At 37.7% G+C, this 18180-nt stretch overlaps 1 protein-coding gene across 1 annotated transcript in view; it reads left to right on the top strand.

Annotated features, from left to right (window-relative positions):
* The window catches only part of LOC119505499 (contactin-associated protein-like 3), a 249225-nt gene that overhangs the window by 11739 nt on the left and 219306 nt on the right, over nt 1-18180 (top strand). The window contains exon 2 of the mRNA XM_037798314.1: nt 15385-15495. Within this exon, the coding sequence (XP_037654242.1) occupies nt 15385-15495 (111 nt within the window). The remainder of the gene's footprint in view (nt 1-15384; nt 15496-18180) is intronic.

The following is an 18180-nucleotide window of genomic DNA, read 5'->3' as shown; positions in this document are numbered from 1 at the left end:
GGAAGGAGACAACTAACAAACAAGTCAGGAAACAAACTGACAAAAGCACTGGTAATAAAAGATGCCCTTTTCTCAGCAAGTTCCCTTCACATCTCAAACCCCCACACCACCTCGGAGATCACCTCCATCTGTATGGTCTATAACCCACAACTTCTCTCAGTATTCCATTAAACAATGTGTTTGGACCAGAACATAACCTTGTTTATAACTGTGGAAATTTTCTCACATCTCCATCACCCATCGTGAACTTCTATTCCTTCTTGTTGGTATTTGTTTTATATTTTCTCATCTGCAGATCTTTCTTTACAGATGGTGGAAACAAAACAAAAGCTAATTATTCCAATTTTCTTCTTATGTTTATTAACTTTGCCAGAAGAGTGGACTTGCAGCTCTCTTGCTCTTATTTTTCTTATAAGCATACCAAAAAGTTTCTTTTGTTGTGTTTATCAATTTTGGCAAGTCTAACTTTGTTCTGGGTTTCAGCTCTCTTCACTTTATATTGTCTTCCTTTAAATTGTATTAATGCTCCTTTTCAGTGTAAATGTTCTTACTTTGGGTACTTTTCTCATGTGTCTTTTCTTCGGTGAGTACATTTATAATTTTTGGTCTGAATATCATTTTGATGTCTTTTCATGTTTCTTGAACTATGTTATCCTCAGTAATATCACAGTCCCTGTGTATGGTGGGTGCCCTGAGGTCTGTGAAATTGTGTTTCATAACATTTCCCATTTTATTCCCAGATGTTCTTATCATTTCAAATCAGAAAACTGAAATTCAAATTTCCTCTAAAGTCACATGGCTTGAACTAATAGAGTTATGACTTACCCACAAAAAGTATGTTTCCACGGGATTGTGTCCATATTTTCCTTGATGTTTTGAAGTCATCTTCATGAGTTCTTAAATAAATATTTGCCTGCTCTCTGGGTCCCTCTTTGGCACATTAGCTTCTACGATGACATGGTGGTTGTTTTCCCAAGGATTCTGTCACTGCCTCTTCATAACCATATTGTTGTCAAGTACGGACATGCGAACAAAATCTACTACTTAGAAGGTTTCTTGCTTTGAGCTAAATAAATCTTCTAGCTGATGTCAGTTGTATTATTGGGATCCTTCTTAAGAATGTAATTTGGAGAGGATGCAGTAGCTGTTACTTCAGTGTCACTCAGTTCTCTTCCCTTTCATCTGTTCCCATATCTGAAATTTATCATAAACCTTAAAATGTCATAAACCTGAAACACAAACTTCTTTCCATCCCTTTGTAAGAATGCATCTTTGAAAGAAAGCATATCCTTCCCACACTTTATTTTCTGGTCCAAACCCTGTTAAGTCATAGGGATATATAGGAAATTTCCCTCCATATTTTATCATCCTTTATTGAAAGCTAACTTTTGTCACTTATTTTCCCATAGCTATAGGTACATTTGTAATTCCATAACCCATCTACATTTTTTTCTTTTTAAAATTACTCTGCACCAATTTCATTGTATTTTCTGAGTCATACCTGATATATACCTTTCTATAGAAATTAATTTTGTTGTTTGTTTTCTTCTTTTACTACTTAGCAGTAAATCTCAGAGGAAACAGTTTCCTCCTATCCATTTGATATACTGTATTTTAGCCAAAAATCCACCCTTATAGTATATTTTAAAAATAACTGTTAAGTTTATCAGAGTAATATGATACTTTGCAGGAAATTTAGGGACAGAAACTAAAACAAAAGCACTTTCAATTCATCATCTCAAGGGTAAAGAAGCTGGTGCATGTTGAATCCCTTCTGTGTTTCTGGAGTTGTGCTGGATTTAACACACATTTTACTCTTTGCCACATCATCCTGCAGTAGCAATTGTCTGGATCAGAACTGTGGTTTTATCTTTGAAGTAGTGACTTGGCCACTTTGAAAAGCTGTTTTTCTTCTTGCACCATTAAGATGCTTCCAACCATTTGGAAAAATAAAGTATTATCTAGTTATCCTTTTTTGCTCTCTTACCTGTTTCACATCACAGATAACTTCCATCTCCCTTTCATAGTGGAATTTCAACTTCTTGAAAGTAGAACCATATCAACTTTTATTCTCTATAAAGCTTTTGTTTTGCATATAGTTAGTGTTCAATACAATTTTTATTGAAAAAGTGAAAGTAAGGGTAACTCCCCAAATTTATTTTTTAATCCTTTTTATATGCAATTTGGTAAAAATTGATTATATAGATTAGAATATCTGTGAGTCCAATGTTGATCTATGGAAAGTCCATTGGCTAATTTTAAATTTCTCACTGTCTTCCCAAACAAAATACTGAAAAATGGTTCCTGGCCTGATTCAATGCTGGGGACACCCGTCAAGGAGAGAAAGCAAGAAGATGGTGTTGGGCATGAGACAGTGGAAGCAAATCAAGACCATGGAGGGGATTAAGGGAGGTCTCCGGGAACATTTAATAATAAAGACTAAATCAACAAATGTAATGAACTCAGGTTTATCCTGATGTGGCCCCAATTTTCAAGGTTGTAAATTGAGATGCCTGGGTAAAGGGTGGTAACTGGAATTCCCTGTAGGTATATCTCCATTTCTGTCTCCACTACTGTTGAGTCTTCAGGTAATTTACTCCTATATCTCCTGTTCTGTATTTATGCTCTGTATTTTACTAACTCTTCTGTCCTTCAAACCTGTAAATTTTAGTTTGAATCCAGTTGAGTCACCCAGCTAAGCAAATAAGACTTTTAAAGAATTCAGTCATTTTTTCCATGGGTATAAATGACTCTTAAAATGTATCAGTTTCAACCATCATCTTCTAGCAGAACAATGATATAAAACACCAATGTATCAATAAATACCTTCCCTTGAATTGTGAGAATAAATATGAAGTGGCACGTATCCATAACAGCAAATTAGGACCCTGGACCCTTCTATATTGAGCTAAGCATTTGTAAATATGATGAATCTTAACCAAATAAGTTGGGGCAAATACACACACTGTACCATCTGTAGATGGCTGAAATTTTTCCACTCTGTTTCTGAGGAGTGTATGACTCTTTTCCAGAGGAAACTATTTGCTGAATCAAAATGATAAGGAAAGAAGAATTAAGAGAAATAGGTTCAAGGCCTCATCTTTTATTTGGTAAAATTTATTTCCTTGCTTGAGGTCAGGTTTCTTCAAACTAATGCCTAGAATTTCTCTTTGTTACAAGGTGAAACCTTGGCAAACGCATGTTATTGGCACCTTAATTTTCCAAAGGGAAATTGGAAAATGCAATAATTTCATTTCTAGCTGCCTTTACAGATTTATTTTTGAACTGTAATAATATTAGAAATCATCTGAGGCCAGGGAAACACAGAGTGGGAAATTAATTATAGGGAAACCAAATAAAAGTAGTGATATAATCTGCTACACCAATTTACAGCTTTCTTTTTGATATCACCTTGGAGACATGAATTGTGATGTCTTTAGGTCTTTTGTCTCTTAATTGGAATAATAAAGTTTAATCTAATAATTTAAGATTAAACATAATTAAATTTACTGATTAATGTCAATTATACCTGTTTGTGTACTTACTTAGTTAATAAATGTTCAACAGAAGTTTATTAAGTCTGTGCTATATTTCACTTTCTGTGTGAGGGATAAAGCCCACAGAGTTGTCAAGACTTCAACTGTGCCTTCAAAGAGCTCACAATTCTACTGAAAGAAATAGACATGTCAGCCAGGAATCTCAGTGACATGTGAAAAGACCAATGCTGTCGTATAGGAAAGATATTATGGTACACAGACATCACAAGCGTAGTTTGAATATTTTTAAGATGCAGAATAATTTTTGTACACAATTTTTGAATGCTACTTTAGAAAATATAAGCAGATTTGTTTTATTTTCTCAGCAAAATTGGAGGAAAGTGACATCAGGCAAATAGGCTTAGGAAACAGTAGCCTCTAAATGATGTCCTTCCTTCTTGGGCCCTGCTCTTACCACTTGATGGTGGCATGTGACCTGTCTTTGAAGATGAAGTACAGGCATAGGTGCGTTCTGGTGTCTTATCTTCTTCATGGTTTTAAAATGCTTTTAAGAAACTGAGGCCAAGGTTTTAGAAAGCTGGATAAGGATTTCTCTCTTTTTCTTAGCTTTTATAGAGCATATTTGCTTAAACTCTGAGAGTCTCCCAGGTTATGTCTGCTACAGAAATCAAGAAAGGCTCTACTGTGGAGTAAACATTTGAGGGGAGTATTTAAAGAAGCCATAGAGAAAAGGAACTGCCATCAGCAGCAATGCATGTCTCCATAATTTTCTTGTTGTGTACTTTTAGAAAATAACTGGTGTTCCTTATTTTATGCAAGTGTGCTAAATGTAGTTTCTTAGCCAGATGATGCTACTATTTGCAAGTTAAAATCACAAGTGTTAATGCTTGACTTCCCCATGTATATGCAGTAATGCCACCTCTAGGGAATATGTAGAAAAATGTTCTTCTGTTTTTGTGTCAAATATTTTGAGTGTTTTACTAAGCAGTGAAATACTGTTCTTGCTATTGTGGAATAGAAACTTTACAATGAGTCATTTGTATTTTTCTATTGTCATGTCTTATTTCTGTCTGAATATCAATGAATGTCTTTAGCAAAGCTAGTGCAATTTGCAGTACTTCTTTATAAAATCATGTTCACTCAGATAAATTCTAGGCACTGTTCTCAGTATTTTATATGTTCCCTAACAAATCAGCAGGAGAGATCCTAGGTTATATCTTATAGCTAACTCATTAAACATAGCTGACATTTTGCTGAATCATAGCATTTTAGTTAATTCTGCATGTTTGCTTTCCTTTAGTGGACCTTACAAGTTGTACACAAAGAAAAAAATATATATAATATGCAGTTCAGAATCTCCTAATGATGCACTCAAAGTACAATATTCCTCGCTCCCAAAAATATCCCTACAGAATATATGTGTTTAAAATTAATAGATCAATACCCATGCTAGAAAATAAGAAGAGAAATATTACATGAATGAGAAATTGTATGGAATTCCTGAAAGTAGAATGGTTACAGGACTGGACTGAAGAAAACAGTTGTAACTCAAAACACATATGAAAGAAGATCTACCCAAGGTGGGCACGGTTCCAAGGGCTCCCCAAATCCTGACCTGGTGATGTCAGAAATAGCAGGGACTTGGAGTGCTCAGAGTCAGATAACAAGTAAAGCAATCTGGGACAAATACTCCTTAACCCCCGACAATTCTTTTAGGTCAGAATACAAGAAATAAGATCTACCCCCAGGTGAGAGTAACCTGTGCAGGTACTAGGGTTGAAAATGCAGAGCAATTCCCTGGGGGGGTGGGGGGGTGGGAGGGTGGCCAATAAGGAGCCTATCACACCCTACTGGCAAGTGATTTCCTCTGTAGAGTGGGGTTTTTCTAGTGGGGTTTTTCATACAGGTAACTCTGATTTGACCCAACACCTTTTGGAAGGTGCAGATTCCATACCCTGTGTCCTGTCCCCCATGGGTTCTGTGTGGCAGTGCTGTGAGAATTCCCAACCATAATCAAGGTTTGGGGAAAGAATTCACACTACCTTTGTGTGAGTACCAAAAAAAAAAAAAAAAATTAAATTAAAAAAAAAGCCAAGCAGCTAATTTAATGTAGTGTAGTCTTGGGTTGGGGGAACAGAGACCTCTGGCAGAAGCAAGAGGTCATTGAGAAAATGTGGGAAAGTTTATACTGGTCTGCAATTTCTCAAAAGAAAACAGTAAGACCATTCTGTGTTTTGAACTTGGCCATGGTTTGGATTTTAGAAAGCTTTTATGGTGGTTATAGCCTGTATTTCATAACATCCCAGGGAGTTCTGGGTGGTTCCTCATAGTCACACATGTGACCAGTTCTACAATGAAATGCATGAGACTATTCATACTGATAACATGAAAATAAGTAAATAAGGACTATAAATAGTCTCACGGCATAGCAACCAAAGTTTTTATCAAACAACTAAAAAAAACCTTTGGTTTTCAGTGTTGGTGTTTTTAATTTTAGAATTTCTGAAGGGATTGTTGACTTGTACTTGAAGAATAATGTCTAGGAGTTTTCCAGATTAACATAATACACCAGTCGTTACATTCAGGAAGCTCCCCAAATCCCAAACTGCACACAGGAAAATAAATGCACATCTAGAACTGTAGAGCTCCAAAGTCAAAAAGAAGGTTTGTAAAAACAACCACAGAGAAAAGCGATTCCCCACAAGGACTAACAATTAGATAACAGCAAAATTTTCAGCAACAACAAAGGGAGCCTGAACATACTCAACCCTTAAAGAATTGAGAGCAAAGAATTCTTGGTCTCAGATTGTTGACATGCGTTATCTTTAAAGAATGAGACTGAGAAAAAGTAATTTTCAGACAGACAAAAAGTGAGACAGTTTATTACCACCAGATTCCCCTCTGGAAGAACTTCTAAAATATGCTTGTGGGAAGAAAGAAAATGTTTTTACCTGATACATTACAGCTGCATTTTATTTGGGCATCATTCTTTGATCTGATATTGAACTTTCTCTTATTTAAACAACAAAAAGTTCATACTGTAGAAGGAGCAGTGTAAGACAAGTTAATAACCATATTTGAACATTTCATCAGATGCCTCTGTCTTCCATATTAAATACTTCTTTGCTCTTGGAGGCATAGCTATGATGACTGTAACAAAGGGTAAGTGCTGATTTAAATGATTTAACAATTAATGCTGTTATATCCAAATTATAGGAAGCAGAGTTGTTCATGTAAAGGCTATATCGAAGGAAAATAAGTATTACTGTTTGGCTAAATAATGGTTACTTATATAGATTACTTCATGATTACAAGTGAAAGAGGGCAGCAGAATAATGCCCTCCACCCAATCCTTAGTCCTAATCCCAGGAATCTGTTAAGATTTTATAGTACATGGCAAGGGGAAATTCAGATTTCAGATGGAATTAAGGTTGCTAATCATCTGAGCTTGAAGCAGGGATATAATTTTGGATTATCTGGTGGGCCCAATGTGATTGCAGGATCATTCACTTCAATCACAAGGGAATGAAGGAGGCTACAGAGGCAGTGTTAGGAGGATTCAATGTAAGAAAGTCTCGACTGGCTATGGCTGGCTTTAAAGCTGGAAGGGGCCACAAGCCAAGGGATGCAGGTCACTTCTGAAAGCTAGAAGAGGAGTGTTTTAGTTTCTTAGGGTGCTTAAGCAAACACCATGAAATGGGTCAACTTAAACAATGGGAATTTATTAGCTTACAGTTTCGAGGCTAGGAAATGTTCAAATCAAGGCATCATCAAGGCAATGCTTTCTTCCTGAAGACTGTGAGGTTCTGGAGCTGGTTGCCAGTGATCCGTGGTCTTTAGCTTGTCATGGTGCATGGCGCATGGTGGTGTTTCCTAGTATCTTCCTTCTTTTCCAGGTTTTGTTGATTTCAGGTTCTTACTTCCTATGGGTTTCTCTCTGTCTGAATTTTGTTCTCTTATAAAGGACTCCAGTAATAGGATTAAGACCTGTTCCAGTTTGCTAAAGCTGCTGAAATGCAGAAATGGATTGGCTTTATCAATGGGGATTTATTAGGTTGCAAATGTTCAGTTCTAAGGCCAAGAAAATGTCCAAATTAAGGCATCAAGAGGTGGATACCTTCTGAAGAAAGGCTGATGGCATCCTGGGTTCCTTTGTCACATGGGAAGGCGCATGGCTGGCTCTGCTGTACCATCTCTCCCGAGTTTAGCTTCTGGTTTCAGTGGTTTCCTCCAGAATGTCTCTGGGCTTCTGTCTCAGCTCCTGTGAGTTCTTTCTTGCTTTTCTTGGGGGCAAACTCTGGATTACATATCTCAGCTTCTCTCTTAGCTTCTCTGCTTGTTTCTCTCAGGGCGTTTCTGTCTAAGCATCTCTCTTAGCTTCTCTCAGCTCCTGTGAGTCCTCCTTGCTTCTCCCAGGGGCAAATTCTGGGCCTCATCTCTTAGCTCAGCATCTCCAAATGTTTTCCTTTCTGCTTCTCCAAACCTCTGGGTCTGTGTTGGCTCTGAGCTCTCTTAAGGACTCCAGTAAACTAAGTTATGACCCACCTTGGATGGTGGAGTCACATTTCATGGAAATCATCTAATCAAAAGGTCCTACCTACAATTGGATGAGTCACCTCTCCATGGAAACAACCTAATTAAAAGATCCCACCCACAATAGGTCTGCCCCCACAAGATTGGACTAAAAGAACACAGTCTTATGGGGTACATAACAGATTCAAAACCAGCACGAGACCCGTCTTGATTGAGGTGGGCCACACCCTAACTGAAGTAACCTCATCAAAAAGTCCTACTTACAATGGGTTCACACCCACAGGAATAGATTAAATTTAAGAGCATATTTTTCTCGGGTACATACAGCTTCAAACCACCACAAGGGTTTCTCCTAATGCCTCTATAAAGGAACGCAGACCCGTCAAAACCTTGAGTTTACACCATTGAGGCCCATTTTGGATTCCTGACTTCCAGAACTATTAGATAATAAATTTGGGTTGTTTTAACCTACTTAGTTTCTGAAAATTCATTATAGAAGCAATAGGAAACTAATCCTTGGTTTTCAAAATGATTTTTGCTACAGAAAAACTAATATAAATTTTCTCAGTTAAAAAAATATGTAGATATATGTGTGCATTGTCTGTGTGTAAGAGAGAGGGAGAGAGATTCTACTAATATTTGAATTCTATGACTTCATGATTTTTAAAAAATTTCAATTTTCAGAAATAAATCATATGGTTAACTCTTAACCTGTTTTAAGACATAATTAGTACACCATTTACTAATACTTTATTATTAATAATTATTACTAATAATTTATTAGTAATTTTCAGACATTTCCATTGTTTTTTTTGAGGTTTTATCACATATTATTGCCATTAAAATAATTAGGAAACTATTTTTATACAATGGCATCAAATCTTCAGCTATTTCTTATATTCCTTTAATTTGCATGAAATAATTAAGTTTATCAGGCACTACAGAACTTATTTATCTTTTCAATTTTTGTAAATAATACCTAAGCAAATAATAATAGTACCTCTTTCTGTACAAGAGGTGGGCTCTTGAGGTACATAGACTGCGTATCTTTTACAAACCTCAAATAACTTTTACAAGACATAAGTAATATATTCACATATATAAAGAAATGGGTAACATCCATGCATTCTGTGGTTCAACAAGGCTTGCACATTATATAAAATGTAGAAGTTTTTTTATATATATTTATTTAATGACATCTGGAAATACACTGCTTATTTCATAATAAACCAATTTTTACTTTCCTGAATATATACAAACCTTTGCAAAATTTTCCACTGTTATAAATTTGAATAAACATAAGGAATTAAATGAACTGATGCTTTTGTTGAAATTACCCTGCCCAACACATAACAATGGTGTTAAACCCCCATAAAAATATTGTAATAAGACCTCATAAAATTAAACTGGAAAACAAAAGCCAGTGAATTATATTAAAACTTAAGTGTTTTTTGACACTTATTCCCATATACTCTTTTTTTTTTTTTCATTTTTATTGAGATTGTTCAGATACCATACAATTATCCAAAGATCCAAAGTGTACAATCACTTGCCCCTGGGTACCCTCATACAGCTGTGCATCCATCACACTTAATTTTTGTTCAATTTTTAGAAACTTTTCATTACTCCAGACAAGAAATAAAGTGAAAGATGAAAAAAAAAAAAAAAAAAAGAAAAGGAAAGAAAAGGAAACTCTAATCCTCCCCATCCCTAACCAACCCCCCTCAATTGTTGACTCGTAGTATTGATATAGTACATTTGTTACTGTTTATGAAAAAATGTTGAAATACTACTAACCGTAGTATATAGTTTGTAATAGGTATATAGTTCTTCCCTATATGCCCCTCTATTATTAACTTCTAATTGTATTGTCATACATTTGTTCTGGTTCATGGAAGTGATTTCTAGTATTTGTACAGTTGATCATGGACATTGCCCACCATAGGATTCAGTTTTATACATTCCCATCTTTTGACCTCCAGCTTTCCTTCTGGTGACATATATGACTCTGAATTTCCCCTTTCCACCTCATTCACACACCATTCGGCACTGTTAGTTATTCTCACATCTTGCTACCAACACCCCTGTTCATTTCCAAACATTTAAGTTCATCCTAATTGAACATTCTGCTCATACTAAGCAACCACTCCCCATTCTTAAGCCTCGTCCTATATCTTGGTACCTTATATTTCATGTCTATGAGTTTACATATTATAATTAGTTCTTATCAGTGAGACCCTGCAATAATTGTCCTAATGTGTCTGGCTTATTTCATTCAGTATATTGCCCTCGAGGTTTTGTCATCAATCCATTTTTTTTTAATATGGTTTTGTTCACTCACCATACATTCCATCCCAAGTAAATAATTGATGGTTCTCTGTATGGTCATATATTTATGTCTTCACCACCTTCTCCACTATCTATATAAGGGCATCTACATTTCTTCCACAAGGCAGGAAGGAGAGTCAAAGAAGGTAGAGAGGCAAAAGAAAGAGGAAACAAAAACATGACAGCTAGGAAGCAGCAAAAGGAAAAATAACCTTAAATCAAAGTAGAATAAAAAATCAGACAATACCACCAATGACAAGTGTCTAACATGCCTCCCCTATCCCCCCCTCTTATCTGCATTTACCTTGGTATATCACCTTTGTTACATTAAAGGAAGCATAATACAATGATTCTCTTAGTTACAGTCTCTAGTTTATGCTGATTGCATCCCTCCCCCAATGCCTCCCCATTTTTAATACCTTGCAAGGTTGACATTTGCTTGCTCTCCCTCGTAAAAGAACGTATTTGTACATTTTATCACAATTGTTGAATACTCTAGATTTCACCAAGTTACACAGTCCCAGTCGTTATCTTTCCTCCTTTCTTGTGGTGTCTCACATGCTCCCCACCTTCCTTTCTCAACCGTATTCATAGTTACCTTTGTTCAGTGTACTTACATTGTTGTGCTACCATCTCCCCAAATTGTGTTCCAAACCCCGCACTCCTATCTACTATCACCCTGTAGTGCTCCCTTTAGAATTTCCTGTAGGACAGGTGTCTTGTTCACAAAGTCTCTCATTGTCTGTTTGTCAGAAAATATTTTGAGCTCTCCCTCATATTTGAAGGACAGCTTTGCTGGATACAGGATTCTTGGTTGGCAGTTTTTCTCTTTCAGTATCTTAAATATATCACACCACTTCCTTCTTGCCTCCATGGTTTCTGCTGAGCGATCTGCACATAGTCTTATGAAGCTTCCTTTGTATGTAATGGATTGCTTTTCTCTTGCTGCTTTCAGGATTCTCTCTTTGTCTTTGACATTTGATAATCTGATTATTAAGTGTCTTGGCATAGGCCTATTCATATCTCTTCTGTTTGGAGTACGCTGCGCTTCTGGGATCTGTAATTTTATGTCTTTCATAAGAGATGGGAAATTTTCATTAATTATTTCCTCTATTATTGCTTCTGCCCCCTTTCTCTTCTCTTCTCCTTCTGGGACACCAATGATACATACATTATTGTACTTTGTTTCATCCTTGAGTTTCCGGAGACGTTGCTCATATTTTTTCATTCTTTTCTCCATCTGCTCCTTTGCATGTAGGCTTTCAGGTGTTTTGTTCTCCAGTTCCTGAGTGTTTTCTTCTGCCTCTTGAGATCTGCTGTTGTATGTTTCCATTGTGTCTTTCGTCTCTTGTGTTGTGCCTTTTATTTCCATAGATTCTACTCGTTGTTTTTTTGAAGTTTCAATTTCTGCCTTATATATGCCCAGTGTTTCCTTTACAGCCTCTATCTCTTTTGCAATATCTTCTCTAAACTTTTTGAATTGATTTAGCATTAGTTGTTTAAATTCCTGTATCTCAGTTGAAGTGTACGTTTGTTCCTTTGACTGGGCCATAACTTTGTTTTTCTTAGTGTAGGTTGTAATTTTCTGTTGTCTAGGCATGGTTTCCTTGGTTATCCAAATCAGATTTTCCCAGACCAGAACAGGCTCAGGTCCCAGAGGGAAGAAATATTCAGTATCTGGTTTCCCTGGGGTTGTGTCTTAGAAAATTGCTCCACCCTGTAGATGCCTCAGGTCACTGTGCTTTTCTGCCCAGCAGGTGATGCCTGTTAGCCTATAATTCTTGACTGGTGTGAGGAGGTATGGCTGTGTTCCCCCAGGCTCTGGGGTCTGGTTCTGAATGGAAAGGGCCCCACCCCTTTCCTCCTAGAGAAGACAGACCCCTCAGGTGGAGGTCATTAGCATTTCAATGGTCTCGCTCTCTGCTTGTGCTGTCTCCACCCTTCTCCGCTTAACAGCCCTGAAAACTGAAAATGACTGGGGCTTTCTCCACTGAGCCGAAAAAGAAACAGATAGTCCCCTTCAGACCCAGTCCAAGGGGACCCTCTGGCTCTCCCAGGTCAGTCGTCACCCAAAGCCTCTGTCTGTTTTTGGGGATGCGTACCTGTAGTGAGCAGTTCACACTCACTACTTAAAACCCCAGTTGGAGCTCAGCTGAGCTGTATTCGCTTGCTGGGAGAGAGCTTCTCTCTGGCACCACGAGGCTTTGCAGCTCGGGCTATGGGGGAGGGGGTCTCCCGACTTGGATCCGCAGGTTTTGCTTACAGATTTTATGCTGTGTTCTCGGGCATTCCTCCCAATTCAGGTTGGTGTATGATGAGTGGATGGTCTCATTTGTCCCCCCGCAGTTATTCTGGATTATTTACTAGTTGTTTCTGTTTTTTTGTAGTTGTTCCAGGGGGACTACTTAGCTTCCACTCTTCTCTATGCCGCCATCTTACCCCTCCCCCATATACTCTTGTCAAGCATTTCTTTTAGAATTTCAAGCAAGTGATTTCCTCTTGATTGCAATTTGTAGATTTTCCTTTCAAAAAACAGCAAATGTTCTTTGAAAAATACTCTCACTCAGAATGGATGTATTTTACTTACTCTACATGAACGTAAGATTGTGTTAAACAGACTTGACCCTGATTAAATTCTGGTGACAGACACAGACAATGTAGCTGGACCATAATAAAAGCATTAAAAATAGTTTAGTGCTGGAATCACATAACATTATGATAAAGGTTTTCTTGACATCTTTGTTACATGTTTAAACATTTTTAGCATATCCATTTTTTTCTATTTTCTTTTGGGGAAATCTGTTTATATTTTTGTCAATATGTAATGTAAATATATTTTAAAAGTCAAATGAGCTGATAATGAAAAGTAACACTTCCCCTTCATCTCTCCCCCTTATTGCTCCCGGAAGGCAATGGCCATAAATCATTCCAGCCCTTTCATATATATAGGTTTCCTGAATTACTTTTTCTCTCTTCATGTTTCCTCCCCTGTCTCTCCAAATAGTGGTGGCATATATTTTTGTTCAATAATTTGTCAGTCTGTACATTAATGTGATCATAGAAATATTGCTCAATTCAAGAAATCTATTCTCTTTTCTTACACAGTTCTTCATTTTCCAGGACTTAATAATTATGTTTTATTTCTTTTCATTTTTCCAGCTCCCTAGCATTATTTTCCCCCCAAACACTCCATAATGTCTCCTTTTCACTTACAATTAGTATTGCTTATATTCAGAAAAACACAGTTTTTTTCTTCTTCCTTGCAACCTCCTGCATGGAGATCTGTCGTTCTGCCCCAATCTGTGTGAGATACTCGCTGAAATTAAAAAGATGGCAATCAAGACTTCCTTTCAGTCCTTTCCAATGATGGTACTTAAATCCTGAATTATCATTTATTTTTTCCTCTGTTTTACTCTTCAAGTGGTTTCCTTGGAAAGATACATGAGAGATATAATTTTAGTTTCATGCATATCTCAATTTATCTTTATTATGTATCACACTTAAGTAATTATTTGGCTGGTTATGGAATTCAAAGTTGAAAATCATTTTTGCTCAGGATTTTAAAGATGTTGTTTTGCTTCCTTAAAATGTACAGATGCTGTTACTGAGAGTGTAATGCTGTTGATGTCATTGTTCCTTTGTATGTGACCAGTTGTTTCCCTCTGGAAACTTGTAGGGCCATCTCTTTCATTCCAGTTTTCTAAAATTTCAAAATTATGCACCTGTTCCGGTTTGCTAATGCTGCTAGAATGCAAAACACCAGGAATGGATTGGCTTTTATAAAAGGCAGTTTATTTGATTACACAGTTACAGTCTTAAGGCCATAAAGTGTCCAAGGTAACACATTGACAATCAGGTACCTTCACTGGAGGATGGCCAGTGGCATCCGGAAAACCTCTGTTAGCTGGGAAGGCACGTGGCTGGCGTCTGCTTGCTCCCAGGTTGTGTTTCAAAATGGTGTTCTCCAAAATGTCTGCATCAGCTTCCAACAGCTGTCTTCAAGATGTCTGTCTCAGCTGCAGCAGTGAGCTGCTTCTGTCTGAGCTTATATAGTGTTCTAGTAAACTAATCAAGGCCCAGGCTGAATGGGTGTGGCCGCACCTCTATGGAAACACTGAACCAATAAGTTCCAACCTAATCCACACTAATACATCTGCCCCCACAAGGTTGCATTAAAGAATATGGCTTTTTCTGGGGGCATAATATATACAAAATGGTACAGCACCTTACAGTGGATTTTCCCATCCCTTATAATTTCATGGTCTTTTCAGTCTGGAGACTGATATCCTGCAGCTTTCAGAAATTTTATTTATTTATTTATTTTTACTTTCACTCCTCTATTTTCTCTTTCTTCTTGCCTGGAATCCCTCCCATTCAAATACTTTATAACTGGAATGGAATCCATAATTTCTTTTATTTCCTATAAATAGTATTTCTTTGTGTTCATTTTTAACTTTCTATGACATTTTAAGTGATTTTCTTCTGAATGTTTTGTTGAATTTTTCAGTGTTCATATATTTAGTTTCTAAGAATTATTGCTTGTTCCCCAATTTATCCCTTAACAGCACATTTTGTTCTTGTTTTAGAGATGCAAAATCATGTCTTAGGACTCTGATAATAATTGTTGCATCTCTAAAAGAAAACAGATAAGTAGTTTCCAGGAGTGAGGGGTAGGGTGGGGATTGACTACAAAGAGACATGAGGAATTTGGGGGGTATAATGGAACTGTTCTACTTCTTGATTATGGTAGAGGTTACATGATTGTATGCATTTGTCAAAACTCAAAGAACTTTATACTTTTTTAAAGGGTGGATTTTACTTGATATAAATTATCCCACAATAAAAATTATTTTTTTTTAAAAAGAGTAATGATTACTTTAGGTCCAAGTATGTATATATATGTATATATATAAAAGCCATGTGTGTGTGTGTGTGTGTGTGTGTGTGTGTGTGTGTGTGTCTTTGTCTTTGACTGTATCTCCAATACTCGCAGTGTATTAACTATCACGATATTTTTCCCTGGCAGATAATTGTGATGAGCCACTGGTTTCCACACTGCCTGGGGCGTCCTTCAGCAGCTCTTCAGAGCTGTCCAGCAGCCACGGCCCGGGTTTTGCAAGACTTAATCGAAGAGATGGTGAGTCGGCTTTTTTCCTCCCACTGATCCCTGGTGAATCTCATTAATTTTCAGGGACTCCTGGGTTTTCATTTAATGCAATAATAATAGTTGACTGATGCTTTGCAGAAGGAAATACATTCCAGATAAGCATATTCGCTCCCATTTGGTACCCTGGGGCTGCCTCTGACATGAATAAATTGATCACTTTGGCACCGTGGCCCATTTGGAGCTCTCTCAATACAATCCCCACAGGCCTTGGAAAAAGTACACCTTACCGTACGGTCATTTCAACTTCTAAGTATTTACCGAAGCCTTTAGAATCTGCCAAGGCCTTCTGTTTACCTTAACATTCTTTTTCTACTATGAGTATATAATTTTTGTGTACATTATTCCAGATTATTTAATTATCTCTATTTGGACGAGAAAATCGGTGGAATAAAGAGACAGTTTAAAAAGATGCTTATTACATTTTAAATATAACTCTTTGTTTATTTCTCATTATGGCTCACTTGGTTCTCTCTTTAGCATCCACGGAGGAGAAATAAGCATACAATGGTTTATTCATGCTCCACTGCGAATATTCCATTTATATTTGTAAACATATCTCTTGAGGAGTGTTTCTTTTTTACGTCCTTAAATGGAAACATAGAACACTGAATGTTATCTTGCTGTGTAAATAATGGAGAACTTTAAAACAGAATATTCGTAGCGACGGGGCATCATCTTGGCATTTTTCTAGCAAAAACTTCTTTGAATCAATTCCCAGGAAACTGAATTTACACTATTAACAAAACAAACATTTGAAGGCATATATGAAATAGACACCATTATGCACTATTAATATTATGCTTCCCTGTTTCTTTATTGCTTCCTTTCCTGTTGTTTGTGCCTTTTTCTTCTCTTGCTCCCTGTTGATCTCCTTGGTGTTTCAGTATTTGGGCACATTTAGTGCCATACGCATTGGGCCTAATAAATATGTTATGGTTTGTAATGCAGGCAATATGGTTATCAAAATGAGCATCTCATTCAAGGCACTTATTCTAATGCAGCCATTTTAAAATATAAGACTTCATCATATATTTATAGCTATCCATTTTTTCATTTTTATATTTCATTTATTTTTCTATTTTAGCAAAGTGAAATTTCTACAAATATGTGTCAGTAAGGCAATGCTGAAGAGTGAGAAACAATGAAAAATGTTGTTTTTCAGATAGAGGCTATTTAGGTGCTCGTATGTAACAGTGGAGTTTTTATCTTATGTCACAAGCCTGCTTGCTGTACCAAACTGTCCCTCAGAAAGAGAGACCCTGTTACCCCCTTCAGGGGAGGGATCTCACCACGTGGAAGGCAGCAAAGTATCTGCCACCAGGAACAGAGTCCTGGGGTCCCAGCCCACTCCATGGTTTACAGTTGTCGGGGTCACCACAAAGCATGACTCATGCAGGCACTGAATAGAACACTTACTCACACAGAGGAGAGACAGAGCAAGGTCATCTTCATGAGTGGGAGTCCAGTTCCCCATGGCCAGCGGGTCTCCATCCGTAGCCCATGCAGGGAGATGTTCCACATGCAGCACCTCTCTTGTGGTTGTGTCGTAGTGGGGGAATACCGCTTGTGCTGGTTTGGATGTACTAAGTCCCCCAAAATGCTATTTTCTTTAATGCAATCTTGTGAGGGCAGATGTATTAGGTATTAGTGTTGATTAGGTTGGAATCCTTTGACTGAGCATTTTCGTGGAGATATGACTCGACCGATGGTGGGTGAAATGCTTGATTACATTATTTCCATGGAGGTATGGACCCCGCCCATTCAGGGTAGGTCTTGATTTAATCACTGGAGTTCTATAAACGAGCTCACAAACAGAAGGAGCTCAGAGCAACAGAGAGTGACATTTTGGAGAGCTGCTGCAGCTTAGAGAGACGTTTTAGAGACGGCTGTTGAAAGCAGACTTTTACTGAAGTTAGCCCAGAGTTTGCTCCGGAGAAGCTAAGAGAGGACAAACGCCCCAAGAGCAACATTTTGAAGAACACACAGGAGCTAAGAGAGGAGCTGGAACACAACCCGCAATCAGCAGATGCCAGCCACCTGCCTTCCTAGCTAACAGAGGTTTTCCAGATGCCATTGGCCTTCTTTGGGAAAGGTATGCTCCTGTTCGAGCATACCTTAATTTGGACATTTCATGGCCTTCAGACTGTAACTTTGTAACCAAATAAACCCCCTTTATAAAAGCCAATCCAATTCTGGAATTTTGCATAACGGCAGCATTAGCAAACTGGAACACCACTCCCTTCCTGCCAGGAGCAGATACACCTGCAGGGGTGAGCCAGGTACACCCATGTTCACATGGGCAGAGGTGAAGGAATGTGCCAGGAGACTACCATCTGTTAGGGGATGGATTTTACCTCAAGACATCCTGAGCAGGGAGTCAGCCCACATTCATCCTAGGTGCCAGGCTAACACCTCTAGTCTTGAACACAGGGTTTACTTCTGGGCCTCAGGGAAAGATGGCAGGCTGCACTCAAACTGTCTCCTACTAGTTTCTTAATAGCTTTGCAGTTAAACTTATCAGTGATAGTAGGATCCTCCAATCAGTCAGTCAATAGTTTCCAGTTGACCATTAGGAAGCCCTGATTGACCACGGGCCAGTAAACACACCACACCTGCTGATGGACCGAGTTCCCAGCCAGTTGTCTGCAAGCCCTC

Source organism: Choloepus didactylus, chromosome 10, assembly GCF_015220235.1.
Source record: "Choloepus didactylus isolate mChoDid1 chromosome 10, mChoDid1.pri, whole genome shotgun sequence".
In the NCBI taxonomy this organism is placed as follows: Eukaryota; Metazoa; Chordata; class Mammalia; order Pilosa; family Megalonychidae; genus Choloepus; species Choloepus didactylus.
The sequence above is the reverse complement of the archived record's forward strand: the minus strand, read 5'-3'. Positions and strand labels throughout refer to the sequence as shown.